The sequence below is a fragment of the Phascolarctos cinereus genome, unplaced genomic scaffold (genome assembly GCF_003287225.1).
Source record: "Phascolarctos cinereus isolate Bilbo 61053 unplaced genomic scaffold, phaCin_HiC Scaffold_726;HRSCAF=1367, whole genome shotgun sequence".
Taxonomy (NCBI): domain Eukaryota; kingdom Metazoa; phylum Chordata; class Mammalia; order Diprotodontia; family Phascolarctidae; genus Phascolarctos; species Phascolarctos cinereus.
This window is the reverse complement of record NW_027556098.1, coordinates 293,840,598-293,864,523: the sequence shown is the minus strand read 5'-3', so window position 1 is coordinate 293,864,523 and position 23,926 is coordinate 293,840,598. Positions and strand designations below refer to the sequence as shown.

The window sequence follows — 23,926 nt, the reverse complement described above, 5'->3', positions numbered from 1 at the left end:
GTGCATGACACACTTTAAGTTTAATCTGCAATGTTAACATTTCTTCCATTACTTTATTAAATCTAGACAATCAACAAAATAATAAATCAAGCCCTGATTTGTAATCTTTCCCAATTTCTGAAGCATAAATGCTCACACTGAAAATTTAACAATCAGCTTTTCTAAGCTAGCTTCAGTTGGCTCTACCATGTCTCTGCTTTGGAGTCAGAGTACATGAATTTGAATAGACAATGTATGTGACCTTAGACTAGTCACTTAACTTTTCTGGACTTCATTTTTCTCATCTGTAAATTGAGGAGGGATTTGACTAGAAGGGATCTTAAGGTCTCTTCTATTTCTATGATCCTATGAAAGTTTAACCACTTCAAGGTTAAATAAAATAAACAGTGCTATGTCAGACCCACTAGGCTGTTAGCTTCTCAAAGGAGAGCTTGTATCAGGTGTTAAAGTGTTTTGCACATAAAATCACGAAACCATAGAAAACTGACACTGAAAAGAGCCTCAAAGATCATGTATTCCACCCCCCCCTCCATTTGCACAATTGCATACATATTGAAGAAACTGAGGCTCAGCTACTTGGCAGCAGAACCCCCATTTTCTAGTTCTTTTTTTCCACAACACCACACAAGACTGCCTCATCCATGTATACACTTGAGGTACGTCTGTTGCATTGACCTGAATAGATCTGGGAATTTCCTCTGCTCCAATGGAAGTGCAAATCACAGACTTGTTTATGTCTTCCTTAGGTGATGGAGCCTGATGACATGCTTTTAGAAAATTCCCACATTGCTGTTATCTGAGAAAGTTATGATTAATACAGCCTACACTGAAGTGATATCCACACTCCTGCCATGGCCTCAGTAAGATTAGTCAACAAGGCTCCTGCTTTCTAGTGTTTCCAAGGGGCTGTTGGAGCCATTTGTGAACAGCAGCTGCAGCTTCTCAGAGCTTAATAACTCCTGAGCCAGAACAAGGGGACACTTTAAACCACAGCACAGCTACTAGATAGTAAACAGAAGGCCTTTCATTGAAAACAATTAGCAGGAAGAGAGAGAGATAAAAACTTGTGTTGACAAGCAGATTGCCAGCGCATTATGATGTGATGACATAGCCACTCGTTGCCTGAAATCATCGCAGGTGAACAATGGTCTAAAGCCAAAGAACTAGAGCCTAGGGCAAGGATCCATGTCTATTTTAATTTTCTAGGGAATTTCTAGAGTTTCTATTTGTCATTAGTGACAAAATAATTGCACAGTCTAAATAATATTCCCTCCTCCTTCTTTCCTCCTTTCCCTTCCTTCCCTTTCTCTTCCTCTCTTCCTTCCTCCTTTGCTTTCTTCCTCCCTCCCTTCTTCCCTTCTTCTTTTCTTCCCTCCTACCTTCCTTCCTTCCTTCTTTTCTTCCTTCACACCTTCTTTCCTTCCTTCCTTCCTTCCTAATCCTAGGGAGAACGTAGTCAAAATAAAACCATTCCTGTTTGGTTTTTGATTCATAGACCTATTTTGGACTCATAGACATTATTTTAAAATGTAAAATACAGTGATATTGGTTCCTTATTATTCTGTTTGGATTTCCAAAAATAAAAGAAGCTAATTTTCACTTTTGATGTTTTGTAAGCTCCTGGTGGATAGGGACTGTCTTTTTCCTTTTAACTTTGTGTATAGTTGATACTAAATGAATAAATACTTGTTCATTTGAGATTTTAAAAACGTGTTTAAATACTTAATTCGTATGTTAAAGTGACATCATTTTAAGAGATATATGAAAATCCAAACATTAATGTTGCTTATTGTATCCTTTCCTCATTTTTATACAACAGATATTATATCTGTCACGATTTATAAAATCAAAGATCATAGTCTTTCAGAACTTTGAACTGGAAGGATCCTTAAAGATCATCTATTCCAACCCTTTAATTTATAAATAAGGAAACTGACAACCAGAGAGGGAAAAGTGACTTGACCAAGTAGCAGAAAATCTCTTCTTAAAGATCTGCTAAATGGCTGTTTAATGGATATTTAAAGATACTTTGGGGATCCTATATACTATTCCCTGTAAGATGAAGTAGCTGATGAAGCAAATATTTTGACCATTTTTCATCTTGTTTTGAACTGGTTCAGTATCAGAAACAGATATGAACTTAACAGCGGAAATGACAATAAGAAGATGCATTACCATCTGCTTTGCTGCTGTACTCTAAGCACCATGGGACCTTTCCATCTCACTGCTAAAATACATATGTATGTATATATGTGCATATATAATATAATGCATATATATATATATATATATATATATATATATATATATCTATCTCTTTCATTAGAATGTGAGTTCCCTGAGGAGGCATTATTTTTCCTTTTCTACTTGTATCTCCAATGCTTAGTACAGTGCTTTGCACATAGTAAGCTCTTAATAAGTGCTTTTTCACTCATTCATTCAAGTAGGGTTGTATGCTGAATGAGTGAAATATTTGATTCTCATGCATTGCTGAAGCCAAATTTAATTTGGCTGGAGAAAAGTAGCTTCTTATAACCTAAGACCATGCTAAATGTATCTCTTGAATAAAAAAGCATGATGAATGTTCCCTGCTTTCCCCAAATTCATAAGAGTATAAAGTTATCAATGCAAAACAATTAAAAATAAATGCTTGCTTAAAAAAGTTCATTATGCGGAGCTCTATGTTTTGCCAGACTATTTTCCCCTGCCTCCAGCTTATTACCTGTTCGTTTCCAAAACACTCATACAGAAGCATACGCACTTTCTCCCATTGTGCTCTGCTATGGTGCTTCTTTATTCTCTGACTATTGAAATTAAACCCCTTGCATTTTCATTAACAAGGAAAAGGGGTCTAATTAATTTATAAATCCTATCCTATATTGCTTAACCAGTTCATTGCATCTGGTAATAAGAAGGGAGAACTCTTCAAACTCTGTAACTTTCCCAAGCACTTACTTTCTTATAATCTGGAAGGCATCATAGTATAATGTGCTGAACCTCATCAAGAAGAGAGGTCAAGAAGAGGGTTCAAATCCTACATCAAACACTAACTAGCTATGTCACCTAGGGCAAGTATCTGAGCCTCAGATTCCTCATCTGTTAAATGGGAATGATGATGATGATGATGATGATGATGATGATGATGATGATATGAACCTACCCCTATGGCTTATAGATCTAGAATTGAATGGGAATTTAGAGGTCTTCTATTCCAACCACCTCATTTTACAGAACCTGAAGTTTAGGTAGACTAAGTAATTTACCCAAGTTCACACAGGTAATAAACATCAGAGGATGGATTGGAACCCAGATCCTCTGACTTTAGAGTCAGTATTATTCTCCCCACTCTACCATGAGTATTATTGTAAGGATCAAATGAGATAATGAATCTAAGGTACTTCATAAATCTTAAAGTACTATGTGAGCATTAATTATGATTAATAATAAGGGAGCTTAATAAGGAAATATCAAGCTTGTGACCTCTTAGCTTTCTTGAGCCTAGAGGTCAAAATTATATTCATTGCTCAGAATAATCAGTTTTAGAAACTTAGGAAAATTTATGTCCTTAGTCACAGGTATAGTTTTCCCAAGAGTTTTATTCTTTCTTTCGAGATAGGGGTTCTAATAATTCTATTTTTGAAAAGGCAGCTCAAGGTCTCATGAAACTTCTTGATCTTTGGCCAGGCCAATCCTAATCTAAGGTCCATCTGAGGTAGTTAGGTGACATAGTGGGTATTGTATTGGGCTTGTCAAGTATTATAGTAAATAATAACTAGCATTTATATAGTGCTTTAAAGTTTGCAAAGTGCTTTATGAATATTATTTCATCTGACCTTCATGATAATCTTAAGTTAAGTGCTTATTATCACCATTTTTACAGATGAGAAAACTGAGGCAACTAAGTTAAGTGACTTGCCCAGGATCATGCAGTCAATAAATGTGTGAGGCAGGATTTGAACTCAGATCTTCTTGGCCCCAAGTCCAACACTCTATCCACAATTACAACTTGAATTGTTCCTCAAACCCTTACTAATTGTGTTATTCTGAGCAATTTGTTTTACTTTTTTGTGCCTCAGATTCCTCATCTATAAGATTGAGTGGGTTGAATTCAACGGCCTCTAGAGTTCCTCCTTGCACTAAATTAAAAAAAAACCTGGGGTGCTCAGGGAGGATAAGCATCTCTGGTATAAGGGGCTGCTGAGCCCTTTTCAGGGTTACTCATTTACTTTTGGTGTTCACCTGCCACTCAACTTTCATCTGTGGCTCCAAGAAGCTGTAGGATGCACAGTGGCTACACCCGGGTAAAATCATCTGGGCATATAGGCTAAACAAAGTTGAGGGTAACCAACAGGCCTCAAATCCATCAGTGTGTTAGGGGGATGTCTACCCCAAACATGTGAAAACTTCCCCCAACAGAAAGAGCTGATGAGAACAATTTGTTCCTATGGCCTTGAAGGTGGCTGAAGCAGGCACTATGGAGCACTTAGAGCTTGGGCAGATATCAAAGACGCCAAAGTCATCCACTGCCTTCCAGACCATTGCTGGTTGTCTTACCACTAGACACTCAATGACTCTGGAAAAGAGAATGAGGCTGATAACTTTGTGCAACTTTCGTCACTTAAGTCCGATTCATGTGCAAATCAAGACATCACCCTGTGATGTCATTGGTCCTCTTCAAAAACGAAGGATGGATGAACAAGGAAAGCTCAAATCTATGATCTTATAATTCAGTGTTGGTCATCTTAATTCTCAGGAAGCAGCTGGATGAGGGCTTTAAATCTCATTTCCTTTGGCTTAACTACAGAATTGTAAGGGGCCTCAGAAACAATCTAGTCTTACCCATGATGATTTTGAAGATGAATCCTGTCAACAGCACATTGATCCTCTAGCCAACGAAGGAGAACCCACTACCTCCGCATGCATCCAACTCTCTTTTTGGATAACACTAATTGTTAGAAGTTTTTCCTTTACATCAGAGAAAAATCTATCACTCTAAGCTTTCATCAATTGTTCTAAGTTCTTCCCTCTGGGGCCAAGCAGAATAAATTACATCCTCCTTTTACATTACTCCTTCAGATACTAAAGACAGTGATAATGTCCCCTACAGTTTCTCTTCTCCAAGCTAAATATCCCTAATTCTTTCTCCCAGCTTTCATGTGGCATGACCTGGGTATGTTTCTTTATTTAGCCTGCTCTTCTCAGGATGCAATCCAGCTTTTATTAATTCTCCTCTTACACTGTGGTGCCTGGAACTGAACATATTAGTGTTGCCAACCAAGGCAAGGTGCACCTTCTTGTTACTGGACACCATGTTTTTCTTAATGCAAGCTTAGATTGTATAAACTTTCTTGGTTGTCATGTTAACCCATTGACTCATATTGATCTTACAATCCATTAAATCCTCCAGATATCTTCCAGAGAAATTTCTATCTAGTCCTGTCTACTTTACCTTGGGATTTACTTGTGAACCCAAGTAAATTGAATTTTACTCATTTCAGCCCAAACTGCTAGACTGTCAAGATCATAGTATTATAGGATCATATATTTAGAATTGGAAGGGATCCTAGAGAGGGAGTCCAACTTCTTCATTTCATATATTAGGAAACTGAGGCCCAGAGGGATTATGTGACTTGCCATGGATTATACAGCTGTGCAAGTCTAAGGTGGGATTTGAACTCAGGTCTTCTTGACTCCAAGCCCTGAACCCTATCCACTATGCCATGTTGCCTCTCCAGTCAGGATCTTTTTGGATTCTGACTCTATCATCCAACATGTCAGATATCCCGCTCAATACCTGAGTCATGATGAGTCTGTTGTCCATTCTTTTAACTAAACCATTGATAAAAGTGTTGAACAGAGCAGGGCCACACACAAATCCTTAGGACATTCCACTACAGACCTCCTTCCAAGCTGACATTCAATGATTAATGATTTTTCTTTGAGTCCAGTCATTCAGCTATTTCCAAATACACATAAATAGTATCATCTAGGCCACATGCATTTAGGCCTTCTTGTCAACAAGAACAGCATGAGCTGTTGTTAAATGTCCTGCTACATGCTAGATCAGTTACATAGCATTCCCATAGGTCTAGTAACCCTATCAAAAAAGGAAGTAAGATTCATCTGCATGACCTGTTTTTGATGAAGCTTTGTTGGCTTTTTGTGACAAATGCTTCCTTTTCTAGATGTTCTCGGACTCTACTCTTCTTTTTGTAAAAACTGAGAAGGTTGTCCTTCTCCCACCATATAACATCTCTCTTGTCCTCCACAGTCTTTTAAATATTGCCAACAGTCACTCATCAATGATATCTGCCACTTATTTCAGCAGCCTGGTATATAGTTCATCTGGGCCAAAGTGATCAAGAGTAGTTGGGCATTCCTTTATCATCTCTCTCCTTATCTTAGGTATCAAATCCCTAGTGTCTATTTTTATTTTGTTCTTTCTAGTCCAATTATCATTTTTCCTTAATGGAGAAATCAGAAGCAAAACAAGAGCTGAGCAGTTTTGGCTCCTATCTGTGGCTGGGTATCATCATTCCATCCAGCCTGAGCATTAGTCTTATCCCTTCTTTAATTTTTGTCATTTTGTTAATATAGTAAAGAGCTGCCTTTGTTATCGTTAGCTTTTCTCAGTTCACTATGAGATATAGAGCTCCTGACACTAGTCTTATGGGACCATGCCACATTTTTATCTTTTGTTACCTGTCCTTTCCTGCATCTACTGTACATGCCTTTTACAAATCTAAGTTGGTAAAAATGAGTTCCCTCTGCATCCACATCGGTATCTTTAGCTAACTCCCTCTTTTTCTCTATAGAGTTATTCTCTTTTGGTTTTTATCTTTAAGAGCTTCCTACTTGCCTTAAGCTGACTTTCCTTGAAGAATTTTAGCCCATGGTAACATATTTATGAGTCATTTGGAATCTGCTTTCCCCAAATCTAGAGTTCACACTAGATTTTATTGGCTTTTCTCCCCCTCATGATCACAGTTTCTATTTCTAATTTTATAGTAATGAAATACCTTGACTTTTTCATCAGGTCCAATCCCACTTCACTTACATAGTCAGCTTAAAGTCAAAAGCCCTATAATTCTTCCATCAACACTAGATTCCTCTAAATGGAGGCCATTATACTCAAAGCTATTTTTCAATACTCCAATATGCCAATGGATTTGAGATCTCGTTGATGTGGATACTGCTAACAATACAGTACAATCCAGGGGCAGCTAGGTGGTGCAGTGGATAGAGCACTGGCCCTGGAGTCAGTTCAAATATGGCCTCAGACATTTGACACTTACTAGCTGTGTGACCTTGGGCAAGTCACTTAACCCATTGCCTGGCAAAAAACAAAAACAAAAACAAACAAACAAATACAGTGCAATCCATCCATGTCTGCTCATCCTGTACTACACCTTTCCTCCATGTCCTTCATCATAAAGTCCAACTTCAATGTTTCATCAGGGAGATAGAGGTGACCCATGGCTCTTAGGGGAGCTTAGGCTCTCATAGATGCTACTAAAGGGGAAAGACTTGATCTGTTGTTTGAAAATTAACCTATGAATCAATCGACAATGACTTATTCAGCACTCAATATGTACCAGGCACAGTTCTGAGTATTAAAGATATAAAGATAAAATCAAAATAGTTTCTTGCCTCAAGTTGACATTCTGATTATGACATGCACATGTATAGCATATACATAATAAATATTAGATTAATACAAGGTGGTTTGGGGAGGGAGCTCAGGAAAGGCTTCATGTAGAAGATGGCTAGTGAAAGTCTCTCGAAGGTTGTTTCTTGAAGGATTTAAGGTATTCTAAGAGGTGGAGGTGATGAGGGAGTGCATCAAAGATATGAGGGACAGCCAGTGAAACCATACAAAGAGAGAAGGAAAAGCTGTGTATTTAGGACTGTAGACCAGTGTGGCTGGATTGCAAAGTAAAAGAGAGTAATGGATAAGACTGGAAAGGTAGAAAGTGTCTAGGATGTGAAGAGATTTAAAGGTCAAGCAGAAGAATTTATATTTCAACCTAGAGGAAATGGGGAACACTGGGGATCAGGGAGATGACATGATCCAATGTATGCTTTAGGAAAACCACTTTGGTGGCTGTGGACAATGGCTTCAAATGGGCAGAAGTTTGAGGCAGAGAGACCAAGTAGAAGCCTATTGCCATAATCTAATGAAAAGGGATGAGGACCTGATCTGGGGTGGTGACTACAGGAGTGAAGAAGAAAGAGGGCATGTATGTGGGAGATGTTGTAGAGATAGAAATGACAAGAGTTGGCAATTGATTGGATACATGGGATGAGTGAGTCAGGAGTCAAGGATAACGTCAAAATTGGGAAACTAAGTGACTGGAAGGATTTGTAAAAGCTCATTATGGGATTGTTAGTGTGATAATTTTTTTTTCTTTTAGAAATTCATGGCTACCATCTATGAAATCTTTTTTTTTAAAGGCAATTGGGGTTAAGTGACTAGGCCAGGGTCACACAGCTAGTAAGTGTCAAGTGTTTGGTCTGAGGCCGGATTTGAACTCAGGTCCTCCTGACTTCAGGGCTGGTGCTCTGTCCACTGCGCCACCTAGCTGCCCCCCATCTATGAAATCTTGGAGGGCTTGTAAGCTGCCTATATGGAGGAAACATCCAAGTAGCCCAAATCTCAAATTCTTGAAACATCAAATAAATTAACATGGTAAACGGCCAAAAATAAAATCAATGTGAAGAGAAAAATTGATTCCCCTATTTCCCACAGTGCCCATAAATTTGCTTAGTGTGCCAATTTTGCAAACTAGGTTTTGAGACCCTGCGGAAACCAGAGAGACCCACATTTTATATTTCCCTCAAATTTTACCACAAACCACAACTTCTTGGGCAAAACAAAGTAGTCGAGTAAGCATGTTTACCTTACACTGACTAGGAAGTTGAAACTTGTCTATAACAGATGACTCATCATTTTAGGTCTATAAAAGTAAAGGCACCATTCCTTTGGCAAAACAGCAGCTTCCAAGTGTAAAAAGCCAAGATGAAGCCAGGTGTCATAGCTGCTGCCTTCTTTCTATTGAGCTGGACATATTGTTCAGCTTTCCCTCTACCCCATGATGATGATGATGATGATGATGATGGTGATGATGATGACCTGACACAGGGGGACTTTCAGTTGGCAGAGGTAGGATATTGTAGTGTTTTTGAATGTCCAATTAGGCTGATATTTGGGATTATAACAGTCACTGTTTCTTTTTTAGAACTATTTGAGGACATACTACAATTTTTATTCTAACCCTGCTGGCATACTGATGAAGAAGACATCGAGCACTGCAGCAGAAAAACTTAGAGAAATGCAGTCATTCTTTGGCTTGGAAGTGACTGGCAAACTGGATGATGACACTTTAGATGTGATGAAAAAACCACGATGTGGGGTACCTGATGTGGGAGAATATAACTTTTTCCCCCGAAATATCAAGTGGCCTAAGTTTGACTTAACCTACAGGTAAAATGCTAGATGGCTTTTGTCACTTATTTGTTATTTTTGTGTTTAACTGTCTAATTTCAATCATAAGAAAGTTGAGTTATAAGAAAAGTAAGTGACATGTATAGCCCTGACAGAATATTATAATTTTCCAGTTAGTATGTGGAATTCGAGTCCAAAAATATCCTGTGCACTGATATTTCTTCCTAGCTCTGTGAAAAAATTGTAACATGAAATTGCCTTATATTTTGAAGTAAAACCATAATGTATGTGAAAAGCCTTTTTTTCCCCTCTAAAAATGACAAAATATGCTTTAGAGAATCACTGTAATTCATTATAATTATGGACATGGAAGACTAATTAAAAGATGTGCTTTACAAATGTATGACAGATATCACACCAATACACTATGATAGAGCAAAAGGCACAAAGATGAACTGTTTCCTTTTTTAGGAAACTTGTAGCTATTTTGTCTCTTCCGTATCAACAGAAACCCCCAAACTTCTGGATGCAAAATGAAAAGTTCCATAAAACATCTGGAGACTTTGTCTACATGATGGCAAACATCTGCCTACTTAAAGATGTCCAGATGTTGGAATTTTTCATTTTCCACCAACTGATTTGAAATCATGTTGATCAGGACCCTTCATGCATTCATGAATAAAATCTTGGAAATCAGGAGCTACTTTAAATAAATAGAGAGCTCTATGCAGTGAAATGTCTGGTAGTCTTCTAAGGAAGTTCATTCTAAAATAGAATTAATTTTAAAAACTTTGAAAGAAAATTAACTTTAGTTTCCTCTGATGAACAGGATCCTGAATTACACCCCAGACATGACCCAAGCAGAAGTAGACAAGGCAATAAGAAAAGCCCTGAAGGTCTGGTCTGATGTGACACCACTCAACTTTACCAGGCTCCACGATGGTACTGCTGATATCATGATCTCCTTCGGAACAAAAGGTAAGAGAGCAGAGCTACTCTCTAGAAATGCTTTTTGGGCTTTGGACCATTTTAAAAATGGGATTGCCAAATGCTGCTTTGATTTGCAGAACATGGAGACTTCTACCCCTTTGATGGACCTTCTGGACTTCTGGCTCATGCCTTTCCTCCTGGGCCCAACTATGGAGGGGATGCTCATTTTGATGATGATGAGATCTGGACAAATAGTGCCAAAGGTAATTTCATTAATATTTCAAACTGAACATTTAATTTAGAATATCTATGTAGTCTAGTAATTCTAGGTTAGGCTACAGACTTGATCACTTTAGTAAGAAATTATTGGCATTTCAAGTGAATCATCATACTTTATGTTTCCTGCGTGTGTATACATATATACACATATAGGTGGTTCAAGTGAATCATCTTACATGTAAGTGTATGTGTAAAGCATGATGATTCATTTGAACCTTCTATTAATGTACATATACAAATATGCATATATGTGCACGTATACATATGTGTATGTATTATATAGGTGTGTATCTACATTTCTGTATATACCACTTTCCCTCTATCTCTCTGTCTATGTCTGTCTCATTTATCTGCATATCTCAATCCTACAAGAATCTGTGCTTGCATTGTAGATGTGACCATTCCACCCAACTCTGCAGAGCCCAAGCTGACCACTTCCCCACCCTGATAACTTAGTAGATAACCTTCATGAGTAGTAGTGGGAGAAAAAAAAATCACTACCTGGAGGTCAGTTTTCTGGTGATATGCGTCTCCTCTTCCAACTCGGTGAGGGTGATCCTTTGGTAACAGACATATTGTCTTTAATGGTACCTGCATGTGAAAACTTTACCAGGTTTGTAGCCTCTGCAAGGGCTTATGTTCCATTGACGTAGCTTTCAAGAATTCCAGCGTTTGCTGAAGAATGTACTTCTAGAAATCTAAAATTCCTTAGGCCTAAACAATTCAGCAGTCTAATTAATGTCCTTTTAAGAAATATTGGAAATAAATGAATTAATTGATCTCCTAATGTTATAAAGGAAAGTCATTGCTCAAAGCATGTATAGGACCTGACCCCTACTGTCCTGTTTCTCAGAACAATTACTTTTCCGGTAGGTATCTTTCCACTTTTTGTACGTCTTTATGTGTGTTGTAGTATTGGGAATGAAAACTTGCCATCCAAAGCTGGGGATTTTTTTGATGCTGGTTGCCTTGTATATGAAACTATACTGGGTTATGCAACTAATATATATTTTCTATGTGTAGTGAGTGTCCTGTCATATTTTAACAGCCCAGTTTTCTGACCTCATTTAAAGGAGAGGTGGAGAATCAAGCTTTTCACACTGAATTCATATGAATAGGTTTAGTTCAGGTAATTGATATTCAAATTTGGTAGCCAGAAATTATCAACAGCACACACAAACAAGTTTAAATTATTTAAATCAATTGATGTTATGCTACTGAATGGTAATTATAAGAAAATGAATAAAGTGAGAGCTATATATAGGCACAGTGAGCCCCTAGGTAGCTCAATGGATAGAGTGCTGGGCCTGGAGTCAGGAAGACTCCTCTTCCTGGGTTCAAATCTGGTCTTAGACACTTACTAGCTGTGTGACGCTAAGCAAGTCATTTAACTCTGTATGCCTCGGTTTCCTCATCTGTTAAAATGAGCTGAAGAAGGAAATGGCAAACCCAAACCCAAAAGGGGTCATGAAGAATTGAACACAATTGAAAAATGGCTGAGCAACAACAAATATAAGAGAGAGGATGAAAATATGAAGGTGCCAAGGAAGTAGCACCTAAATTCAATTCAATTTAAATAAACTCTAGTTTTAATTATGTAAACATATATTGGTCAACTATTATAGTCAAGCCATTGTGCTCTGTGAATAATTCCAAGATTGATAATAATAACAATAGTAATAGTAACAATAAATAATTCATGTTTCTATAAGGACTTCAGGCTTACAAAACCTTTCTTCAGGGATATACCTCTGTGAGGTAGAAAGTACAAATACCACTGACCCCAGGGATAAGACAAGGTCAGTTTTTTTGAGGGTAAATCAAAGTAGTAGCTTGATACAGCATTAGACTTTGGAGTCACAGTATCTGAGTTTGAATCCTAGTTTTGAATTTGCTAGTTATATGATTATATACAAGTTACTTATTTGATCTTCAGTTCCTTATCTGTTAAATGACTATAATAATAATAAAATAATAATGATAACATTTATATAGAACTTCAAGGCATGCAAAATGCTTTACAAATATTATTTCATTCTTTTCTCACCACAATCTTGTGAGGTAGATTCTATTATTATCTCCATTTTGTAGCTTAGGAAATTGAGGCAGATAGTGGGTAAGTGACTTTCTCAACAGTCTTTGATCTCAGATTTTCCTGATTCCAAGTCTAATGCTCTGTCTGCCATATCACCTCTCGGTGTAATGATATTTGTACCACCTGCCTCACAAGGCTGTTAAACAATCTTTGTAATTTTTTTAAAGTGAGTTTTCATTAAATGGGCTTGGCTTTTTTTTCTTATAGGATATAACTTGTTTCTTGTTGCTGCCCATGAATTTGGCCACTCCTTGGGCCTGGACCATTCCAAGGATCCTGGTGCACTTATGTTTCCCATCTATACCTATACTGGCAAAAGTGGCTTTGTACTTCCTGATGATGATGTACAAGGCATCCAGACTCTTTATGGTATGATATAGATAGATATGATTAACCAGAATGAGTGCATGTGTTAGTTTTCTAAAGCTCAACTTTCTGCGCACCCATATTAGCTTATCCCTTAAATCTGGAGAGAATACGGCCACATTTTTCTAAAATGACCCAGAAAGACTGAATAGAAAACCACACTTCTTGGGCATTTAAAAAAAATTTTGGTATGTTGGTGTTTAAAAATATCCATGGATGGTGGATAGAATACCAACTTTGGAATTAGGAAGATGTAGGTTCAAGCCCTGAATCTAACATTGACTAGTTGTGTAATCATGGGCAAATCATGTAACTTCTCAGAGCCCCATACAACGCTTCAGGTTCATAAGTTACAGGTGAGTTGTCAATCTACGCCCTATGGGGGGCAGCTAGGTGGTGCAGTGGATAGAGCACTGGTCCTGGAGTCAGGAGGACCTGAGTTCAAATCCGGCCTCAGATACTTGCCATTTATTAGCTGTGTGGCCCTGGGCAAGTCACTTACCCCTGATTGCCTTGCCCCCCCCCCAAAAAATCTGCAATCTATGGAAGGAGTTCCCTCACCAGGAGTTCCCTACACCAAAGAAGTCTCAAATATATACCAAACAAACAAATATTCTCAAACACAACCTAAATTTCTTTCCTACTTTGTATGTAACATATACACATATGTGCTTTGCAATGTATGTTCTTTTGTACGTGTTAATCTTATCTGATAGTCACAGTAACTATGTGAACTGGGTCAGAGGAATATTTTCCAGGGGAGGTAAATGAAGGTTGAGTGGTTTGCCCATTAGCTTACAGGTGGAAGTGCAAACACAAGTTTCTTGGTTTTCTGTGCAATGCTTTTTCTACCATCTCATGTTGGGAGAGAGATGAGGGGAAGGACTCATCAACAGCAGTCCTGTGGCCTCCTGCAATGGGATGGTAACTTTTGCATGAAACGCAGTCATTTCACATTAGAGAACCAGCCATCCTTAGGATTCAATTCATGGTTTCAGGCCCTGGAGATGAAGACCCTGACCCTAAACATCCCAAAACCCCAGACAAATGTGATCCTGCCTTGTCACTGGATGCTGTCACCAGCCTTCGAGGAGAAACAATAATTTTTAAAGATAGGTAAGTACGGTATTAAGACAAAGAACGAACATTTGCAAAATGCATCTGAAACAATGTCTGCAGGGGCAAGCATATCTGTGTCAAGTAAAAACATTCCAATTGCCTTTTTTTGACTTGTTTATTTCATTTTACTCTAATGGCCTGGAAACTACCTTGGATCCTTGAAGGCTTTGCTAGTGAAGCATAAACTCTGGCAGATCTTTCTGCCTGGGATAGCCTTTGAGGTAGGGACTGGTGACCAATTTTCATCCAAACTTCTGAAATTGGGAAAGGCTTATTAAAAAGTTTGGCTGCAAATGGATGAATTTTCTTAACATGGCCACCTATAAAATTATCTGCTAAGGAGGGTGCTATTATATTAACGAAATCAAGCCAAGTCAACTTGCATTCATTAAGTACCTACCATGTGTCAGACATGTGCTAAGCACTGGGAACAAAGAAACACACACACACACACACACACACACACACACTCTCTCTCTCTCTCTCTCTCTCTCTCTCTCTCCTCTCCCTCTCTCCCTCTCCCTCTCTCCCTCTCCCTCTCTCCTCTCTCTCTCTCTCCCTCTCTCCCTCTCTCTCTCTCTCTCTCTCTCTCTCTCTCTCTCTCTCTCTCTCTCTCTCTCTCTCTCTCTCTCTCTTTCTCTCTCTCTGTCTCTCTCTCTCTCTCTCACTCCAGAATGAAGTCAAGGATAAATTGGAAGACTAAATCTTTCACTTTGTGACTGATTGCTTTGGCATTAGACATAGTAACTGTTTATGTCATTATAATCTTTCTTAACAGTATTCTTAGATAAAAGGAGATAATAGTTCAATTTAGAAATCCTTCGTATGTGAATGACAGGAGGCAAATATACTGCATAGATGGTACATTAAAAAACTAGGTGTTGTGTTCAGAGTTCAAAACTATTCCTAATATAGAAAGTTTTTAAATTCAGGGAAGAAAAAAATTATTCTTGGGACAGAAAAAAACCTATTAAAAACATTTTAAAATGTGGTAGTTTAAAAGGCAACGTCATTTTTTGCTACTGAAAAGACTTTTGATGAAACCCTTTTGTAGCTTTTGTGGTTGGTACCAGAGGCAGCTGATGCTGCAGTAAATAGAAGGCTAGGTCTGGAGTCAGGCAGACATAAATTCAAACCTGGCATTAGACACTCACTAGCTGTTTAACCCTGGGCAAGTCACTTATCCTCTGACTCAATTTCCTCATCTGTAAAATGGGAATAATACAAGTGTTTACCTCCCAGGGTTGTTGCAAGAATTAAATGAGATAATATATGTAAAAAGCACTTAGTATGTACAATGCCAGGCATATAGTAGGTGCTATCTAAATGTTTGTTCCATTCCATACCATAGGTACTATAAAGTGAATGCTGGATTAGGAGTCTGAGAATTAGGAGTCTGAGAGTCTGGGTTCAAATCTTAACTCTGGCACATTACCTTTATGACTTTGGTCAATTTACTTACCTTTATGGGCCTCGTTTCCTCAACTGTAAAATTAAGGGGCTAGACTGGATGGGCTCTGAGGTCCTTTCTAGCTCTATTGTTGTGATCTTAAGATCCAATCAAATTCTGGAATGCACAATAATACTGTAACCATGGTGCTAACACACTACTTCCACATTGCATTAAAAATAAAAGTTTTTTCTTAAATAATGGAAAGACCATGTCCATCATGCCTACAACCTAACCATATTGAAGCTGAAAATGCACAATGACTTGGTGTAGATCCTCTGTAATGGCCAAAGGGGACAGTCAGTCAGTCAGATAGCATTTATTAAGTGTTTACTGTTTGTACAGGCACAGGAAAGAGGCATCATTTCATGCAACAGCAACTCCTTATTCTTGCCTTCCTTAGGTTCTTCTGGCGTCTGCATCCTCAGATGATCGAGCCAGATCTGTTTTTAACCAAATCATTTTGGCCAGAACTTCCAAACAGTATTGATGCAGCATATGAGAACCCTGCTCATGACCTAATATTCATCTTTAGAGGTAAGTCTTCTGCAAGGGAGCTTTTCCCTACTTTTTTCTTTCTTCTGGATATACATAACCAAATTCAAAACCACTACAATTCTACTCCAGCAGAACTTTGGGATGTAAATACTTTGGATTTCAGAAAGAATAAAAACAATCTGGTGCCTGAGAGCACCCAATACAGTCCTGCTAGCTCTCTCCAAATTTGATTTGTGGAAGATTCAAATTGCTGTTGACCATTTCTAGACTTTGTTGAAAAGCAATTAATTTTAGGCCATGGTGTAAATTTTTCAGTTTAATTTAATCAATAGGCCTTATGCTTCTGATTTGCTAATCACAAAGGCAAAGGCTTTGTAAACCTTGAAAAATAGAATTTTGAAATCACAGATTAGATGTCAGATCTAAAGTAATAGACCATTAGTTTAGAACCTTCATTGTATAGCTGATGATACTAAAGCTCGGGGAAATTAAGTGACTTGCCTAATGTCACAAAGCTAATAACCCGCTTTCCATGGTACAATGATCTACTAACTAGTATCAATCTGTAATTTAGTATTAGTGCTATCTTGCTTGCAGATTAATGCAGAATTTTCATACGTAAATTTTCTCCTAAATTTAATACATGTGTATCATATATATATGTATATACACACACACACATACATACATACACACACATACACACACACACATATATTATATATTTGCATAGATACACAGTAACAGTTGGCAAAACATGGAAACATTTGTGTGGCTGAATTCATAGTTAGGAAATTGGGAGGGTTGGATTTAAACTTGGCTTGAATAATGTTTGTAATTTCATACTTTCAAAAGATAAGGTGACAAAATCATGTGTTGAGGTCATCCATGGCTCCTCTTTTGTTAAGATAAAAGTCTGTACATTTTAAAAGATTCTCTTGGGATCCTGAAATACTGTTCTGCTACTTATCCTAGGCAGAAAGTTTTGGGCCTTGAATGGCTATGACATACAGAAGGAGTACCCCAAGAAAATCTCTCAGCTGGGGTTCCCAAAAGAGGTGAAGAGGATAGATGCTGCAGTTCACATTGAAGCTACAGGCAAGACCCTGTTCTTCACTGGAGATCATCTCTGGAGGTACAGCAACCATCCTTACAGAATCTTCTTTTCCACTGTGTATCCTCTTAGCCAACATGAAAGTTCTTACATACAAGTTAGTTTGGTCTCTCACTAAGAAAATGCAAAGTAAAAGGTGCCACATTTTTTAATGAATCTTAAATAGTCAAATCAATCAGGTGGGGCTGCTAAATTTTAAGTTGTTCCCCCAGTAAAATGTAAACTCCTTGAGGGTAAGGAGTTTTTTATTTTGTCTTCATATCCCCGGTATTTACCCCAATGTCTTGTACACAGAAGAAACTTAATAAATGTTGAATTGGTTTAAAATATTATAAGTCTAGGGCTCTAGCCCTTACTCTTACCCATGCCTAAGCACCCTTGGTCCTTAACTATTGTCTACTAATTAGTTGCCTCAGCTACAATGCAATTATGACTCCCACTTAGACACTTTCATTCAATGTCAAACCCTCCTTTTTTGTCCCCTTTTCAGTCATTCCTTTCTGATTCACACTTCTCTCCCACTCCTTCCTAGACATAACTAGTCATCATAGTAGCTCTCTTTGGAACACCCAAACTTGTCTGCTTTCTACCTATCTCTATCCCTTTTAGGCAATACCATTCAATAGTACTAGAAAGTGACAATTTTCTGGAAGGTCTTCAATTCAGAAGCAGGTGCTCCCTTTGGGGAGTTAGGCAAAGAAAAAAGTCCAGATGCTTTAGCCTTCAAGGATATTTGAAAGTCTGTCACAGCTAGTCCCAGTTTTCCTTTCCTAGTATTATCTTCTACTAATCTTCTATTTGTTTCCTGCACTATAAGTTGGCTTACTTAACATTTGTTGTGTTTTTCTGCCTTTGTACTTGTATTACCTCAAGTGGAGAAGTCCTTGTCATTCTAATTTTTCCCTGTAAAAATCACCCCCTATTCTGCCATCTTCTCCACCCAGCCTTCCTTCTTCACCACAGCAGGAGAGCTCTCTCCCTATTTGGAACTCCCAGGACACTTTTGGTCTTTTCTTAGGGTACTTGGCACACTGTCTGGTATTGCACTTAATAATGATTAACATTTAAATAACTCTTTGAGGTTTCCCAAAGGCTTTAAATGCAATTTGACTCTCACAACAGCCTTGTGAGATAAGTTCTGCTATCATTTTGCAGATAAGGAAAACTAGACTTGGAAACTTCTCCTAACTCTCACCAAGTTAGTAAGTGTTAGAGAAAAGATTTGAACTTCAAGTCTAATACATTTTCTATTATTCTAAGCTATCATTCATGAGTAGGCCTTATCTTCCCTACTACAATATAAGGTCCTGGAGGACAGAAGCCAGTTCTTTGTATTGTAGTTTTTGCCAAGCCTTGCACAGTTCTTTACACATAGTAGGTTTTTAAAAACTTTTTTGGATGAATAAATGAATGAATGAATATGTATCACTTGGTAGGTCATTTTCAATAGTATCCTTATAATTTAGATGTCTACCTAATGGAATCAAGGAAGGTCTCAGAATCAATCTGCAAAAAGTAGCTTTCAGACTGCCATCATGAGATCATGGGTTTAGGGCTCATGGGTTCATAGATTTAGAACTAGAAGGGACTGTAGTCTAACCTCCTCGTTTCACAAACAAGTGAATTGAAACCAAGAGAGTTGAAATGTTGTACCTGAGGTTACATGATTTATTAATTATCAAATCCACAGTGAGCAAACACTTAAGTACCTTTTGTTGTTCTTTGTTCATTGTTCAGTCAGGTTCTTTGTGACCCCATTTAGGGTTTTCTTGGCAAAGATACTGGCATGGTCCGCCATTTTCTTCTCCAGCTCATGAGGAAACTAAGGCAAACAGAGTTAAGTGACTTGTCAAGGGTCACACGGCTTTTAAGTGTCTGAGCTTGGATTTGAACTCATGAAGATGAGTCTTCCTGACTCCAGGCCTGGCATTCTAGCCACTGTGCCATCTAGCTGCCCCTATTAAGTACTTGGCACTACATTATTACTTCTGGTTATTTGAATTCAAATAGGAAACTCAATGTCAAGACCTTCTGTCAGTTTTCTTTCCTAAGACTATCCAGCTGATAAGAGATTTCCTTTTTCTTATTGCTGTAGCTATGATGAAACTAACCACACAATGAACGAAGGCTATCCCAGACCACTCGAGGAAGAATTCCCAGGAATTGGTAACAGAGTAGATGCTGTCTATGAAAAAAATGGTAGGTATTTCTACACTATTTGCTTTTCAGAAACTAGTCCTATTTGTCTATATACATCTCCTATAAAATGGGCCCAAGACATGTTTAATGATGTTATAGGAAGGAATTATGGGTTAGCTGTTCAGGTATCACAATTTACTTAAATTATAGAAGGTAGAAAACACAAAGAGTAAAAAAATACTTTGTGTGAAATAAAAATGGTAATATTTATTGGTTTCAAATGCTATGAATAAGGAAATTTACAACAATATGATATACTAATTATCATGGTAAAATATATATTAATCTCTGCAGTTTATAGGTACCTCATTTATAGACTTCCTTTGAGCCACTGGCAGTGTTGGGCTCAGAAAGAAAAAGGCTTTACAACAGCCACATATTTGGTCATTTGAAATTCCCAATCAGTAATTTCTTTCTTTCTCTCCAATTTTTCTATTAATCTTTCCTCTTCTTCCTCTTCCTTCTCTTCATTCTCCTTCACTTTTCTCCCTCCTCTTCTTGTTCCTCCTCCTGTTCTCCCTCTTCTTTCTCCTCATCCTTTCCTATGTCTCCTCCTCCTCCTTTTTGTCTTCCTTCCCCCAATCCCTTAACATTTTGGAAATAAAGTTTCAGATCCTAAGACACAATTGGCGTCACCAGAATCCAAGTTTGAGGAGCAAAGTCTAGGAAATTAGATGCTTTTTCTCCTATAATTAGGACATGTGTAGGACACATGCTTATTTTAGAAGCCTAGATTTGTTCTTGGATGTTAATGAATACTAGGTTCCTGGGACAAGACCTGATACATAGAGGTATTTAATACATGCTTGTTGGTTGAATTTATTTTTTAATTTTTTTTTAATTTTTATTTTTTTTGGGGGGTCCAGGCAATGGGGTTAAGTGACTTGCCCAAGGTCACACAGCTAGTAAGTGTTATGTGTCTGAGGCTAGATTTGAACTCAGGTACTCCTGAATTCAGGGCCAGTGCTCTATCCACTATGCCACCTAGCTGCCCCAGTTGAATTTATTTTTTAAAGAACAAATGAATAAGTACCAACCTATTTTGTGGGACCTAAAAATTAGAAAGAGGATTTAAAATATTATTTGGGGTGACTCATTTTTCATATTGTCTAAATAAAATTTTTTCTCCCTAGGTTACATATACTTCTTTAATGGAGTCTTACAGTTTGAGTACAGCATCTGGAGTCAACGCATTGTTAGAGTCATGCCAACCAATTCCCTCTTGTGGTGTTGAATGTGGCTATGTTATTTTATATCATAGTTCAATTTTCACCCATGAAGAAATGTGACTACAGATTTTGGGGCCTACCCAGGAGAGAGCCTCCTTCTGTCAGCAAATTCCCTGTGAACTTTATTATTAAAATTGCACTGTAAACATGGGGAAGTGGTAAAATGTTATGTCAGGCTGGAACTGCATTGTAGTTATTTAAATCAATGTAATTCTGTATCTCTGTGGTCTACCAGATGTGTTAAGCATGACAAACAGAAGTCCTGTGGAGAAAGGTTAACCATGGGGGGCAGGAGGGGGAGGGGAATGGCTGGAATGAATATACCCTGGTCAACTTCCCAAAGACCAGAAGAAACAATTTGATATTCTACCAAGAACATTCTCATTTCTGAGCCTGTCTCCCAATAGTTACTAGTGGGAAACTTAAGCAATCACCAAAGGCAATGAGGGTAGTCTAATGATTAGGACAGCATAATTGAAAGTCAAGAATCCTAGCTTCTGTTCCATTTTAGTCATGCAAATGGCCCAGAGGATGAATTTCAGTGAGGCAAATACTATCATTTGGAAGAAAAGGGCCAACTAGCTATCCGGTTTTTGTTTTTTGTTTTTTGGGTTTTTTTGTAAGATACTTTAGGTCTTTTTATTTTATTTTAAATGTTTTATTGATGCTTTTTTATATCACAGTTATTTCCCAATAATTCTCCTTACTAAGAGAACCCTCCCTTATGACAAAGAAAAGCAATTGCATCTGGCATTGTATGTAGCATTCCATACCCAGAGTCCTCCATTTCTCTACTGAGAGGAGGGAAGCATGTTTTCTCATTGGTCTTCCAGAAGCAAGATGGATCATTGTATCTGAGTTCCCTTGGATCTCTTTAGATCTACAAGATGGAGTGGAGACTTAATAGTCGTTATCTGGATAATTTAAGCCAAAAAAAAAAAAAGAAAGAAAGAAATGATTGCCTTCCATCATTTGGGTATTTTAGGCAAAAGTAGTTGTGGTTTTGCATATTTTAAATAGGTAATTGCCTTAATTGTCTACTGCATCAGGAATGTGTAGATACAGTTCTTGTTTAGACTTCTTACTTTGTGATAAAAGTTGCTTTATAGATAGATTGAAAATGACAACCAGAGATATCCAACGTAACAATAAAAATTATGCCAATCCAGGAAAGGTTCATGAAGCTAGAAGATCTTGTGGTTTAAAAAATGGATAAAGAACAAGAAGTAGCATTACACTTTTCAAATGCACTTGGAAAAATTCATAATAAAATTAATTTAACTCTAAATATATTGTTAAATAGTATTTTTTCCTGTATGTATCTTCAACTTCCCTCCCCCCCATATGTGGTCTGTATTTTATATACCTGTTACACAGAAAGTTTCCACAGTCAACACAAGGAATATGTGAGTTAATTTTTAATTGCTTTAAAAGTAAGACTTCAGTGACCAACTATGCCTATAACCTCTTCTACCAGAGTGGATGAGGCTAGGGGATCTCTTGAGTTCAGAGGGTTCAGAGATGCTGTGGGCTGCACTGTTTGGCATTGATATGTTGGGGGAGACACTAGATTGCCTAAGGAGGGATGAAGTAGTTTAGGTTGTAAATGGAGCTGGTCAAATCTCCTGGACAGATCAGAATGGGGCTGGGCCTGTGAGTGACTCTGCATAGCTTTGTCAAGATAGGAAGGCTCAGTCATATGACAGCAACAAACACAGTAAGTGACATGTGCAGGTTTGTGTCAGCTTTCTTCCCAGGCAAGTTTCTTTTAGTATAATGAGAATGAATGAATGAATGAATGATGAGAACGTGGGAAAATCTGAGTTCTGCTGAAGCTGAGAATAGTTACATCGTTCTCTTCCCTAAGGCTTTTCTACTCTGAGCACTTTCAGGTGGTGGAGTGCAAGGACCCTTACACTAGGAGTTAGGAGACCCATCTCTCTTCCTAAATATCTATGTGACTTTGAGCAGGTCACTTATTTCTCTTGGCTTCAGTTTCCCCACTTGTAAAATGAAGGGGTTGGATTAGATAACCTCTAAGGTCCAGCAAGGATAAGAAGTAGAAAGAACAAAGGTCACTTGCTTGAGTACAAGCCAGTCCCTACAGCCACATGGTCCAGTTATATTCTCTTTCTCATAGCCATCCACATGCCCCACTGCTTGTGTTCTGCCCCAGATTACACAAAAGGAGGGAGGACAGAATAATTTCAAGGCAAGTTCTGATTTGTTGTTGTTACCCACAGTATGCCAATGCTGTCTGTGGGGTTTTCTTGGCAAAGATACTGGAGTGGTTTGCCATTTCCTTACCTAGAAGATGGAGGCAAACAGAGGTTAGGTGACTTATCAAGAGTCACACAGCTATTAAGTGTGAAGCCTTATTTGAACTCAGGTCTTCCTGAATTCACCTAGCTGAATCACCTAATGGCCTCTGAGGTACTAATTATAGATGGAAATAAAATTGCTCATTTTGAATAGAATAGATTAAAAAAAAATCCAGAACACTAAGGGCAATTCAATATGTTGAGAAAGAAAAAGGGATAAGGCTAAAATTACTAATCCAATCAAAGGAGAAATAGGCATCAGGTACTGATTTTAATCAGGTGATACCTTTCAACATCATATTTGTGTCTCTACCACTAGATTCCAGAGTGGCTTAGATATTATGCCATTCATTTGGTAATAATTTATGTAATATCATTTGGTAATATTTTATAAGGGTAATATTTTACAGAAAAATAGTCATAGCTTTAAGAGTTGGAAAGTTATTTAGTATAATCCTCCCATAAATAACACATTTCATCTCCAATTTTGAAATCTTTTTTAAAAAAATCAACCTATTTCTTTAAAGAGATGATGTTTCAATCTATTCCTAGAAGCACCTAAGTGGTGCCATGGATAGGGTTCTAGACCATGCATAGGGTCAAGAAGACCTTAGTTAAAATCCACCCTTACACACTTACCAGCTGTGTGACCTTGAGCAAATCACTTAACATCTGTCTTAGTTTCCTCAAAAGTAAATTGGGTGTAACTTTAACACCTATCTCATAAGGTTGTTGTGAGAAACAATTGTGATATTTGTAAAGAACCTGAGCACAGTGCCTGGTATGTAGAAGATGCTTAATAAATATTTGTTTCTTTCCTTTCTTTCCTTTAATAATGATGATGCAACTAAGTATATAAAATAAATTCCTGACTTGTAAAG

The 23,926-nt window shown here is 37.8% G+C and overlaps 1 protein-coding gene across 2 annotated transcripts; it reads left to right on the top strand.

Moving 5' to 3' along the window:
* The first annotated feature begins 8,970 nt into the window (after positions 1-8,970).
* MMP13 (matrix metallopeptidase 13) lies at positions 8,971-21,974 on the top strand. 2 transcript variants are annotated; one of them, XM_020996070.1, is made up of 10 exons: positions 8,971-9,163; positions 9,240-9,484; positions 10,275-10,423; positions 10,513-10,638; positions 12,957-13,118; positions 14,114-14,231; positions 16,088-16,221; positions 17,158-17,317; positions 19,392-19,495; positions 20,629-21,974. In XM_020996070.1, the coding sequence occupies exons 1-10, from the start codon at positions 9,020-9,022 to the stop codon at positions 20,727-20,729; spliced, it is 1,443 nt and encodes a 480-aa protein (XP_020851729.1). In that variant the 5' UTR covers positions 8,971-9,019; the 3' UTR covers positions 20,730-21,974. The 2 variants fall into 2 exon arrangements, with proteins under 2 accessions (XP_020851729.1, XP_020851731.1); XM_020996072.1 differs by lacking the exon at positions 12,957-13,118.
* The last annotated feature ends 1,952 nt before the right edge of the window (positions 21,975-23,926 follow it).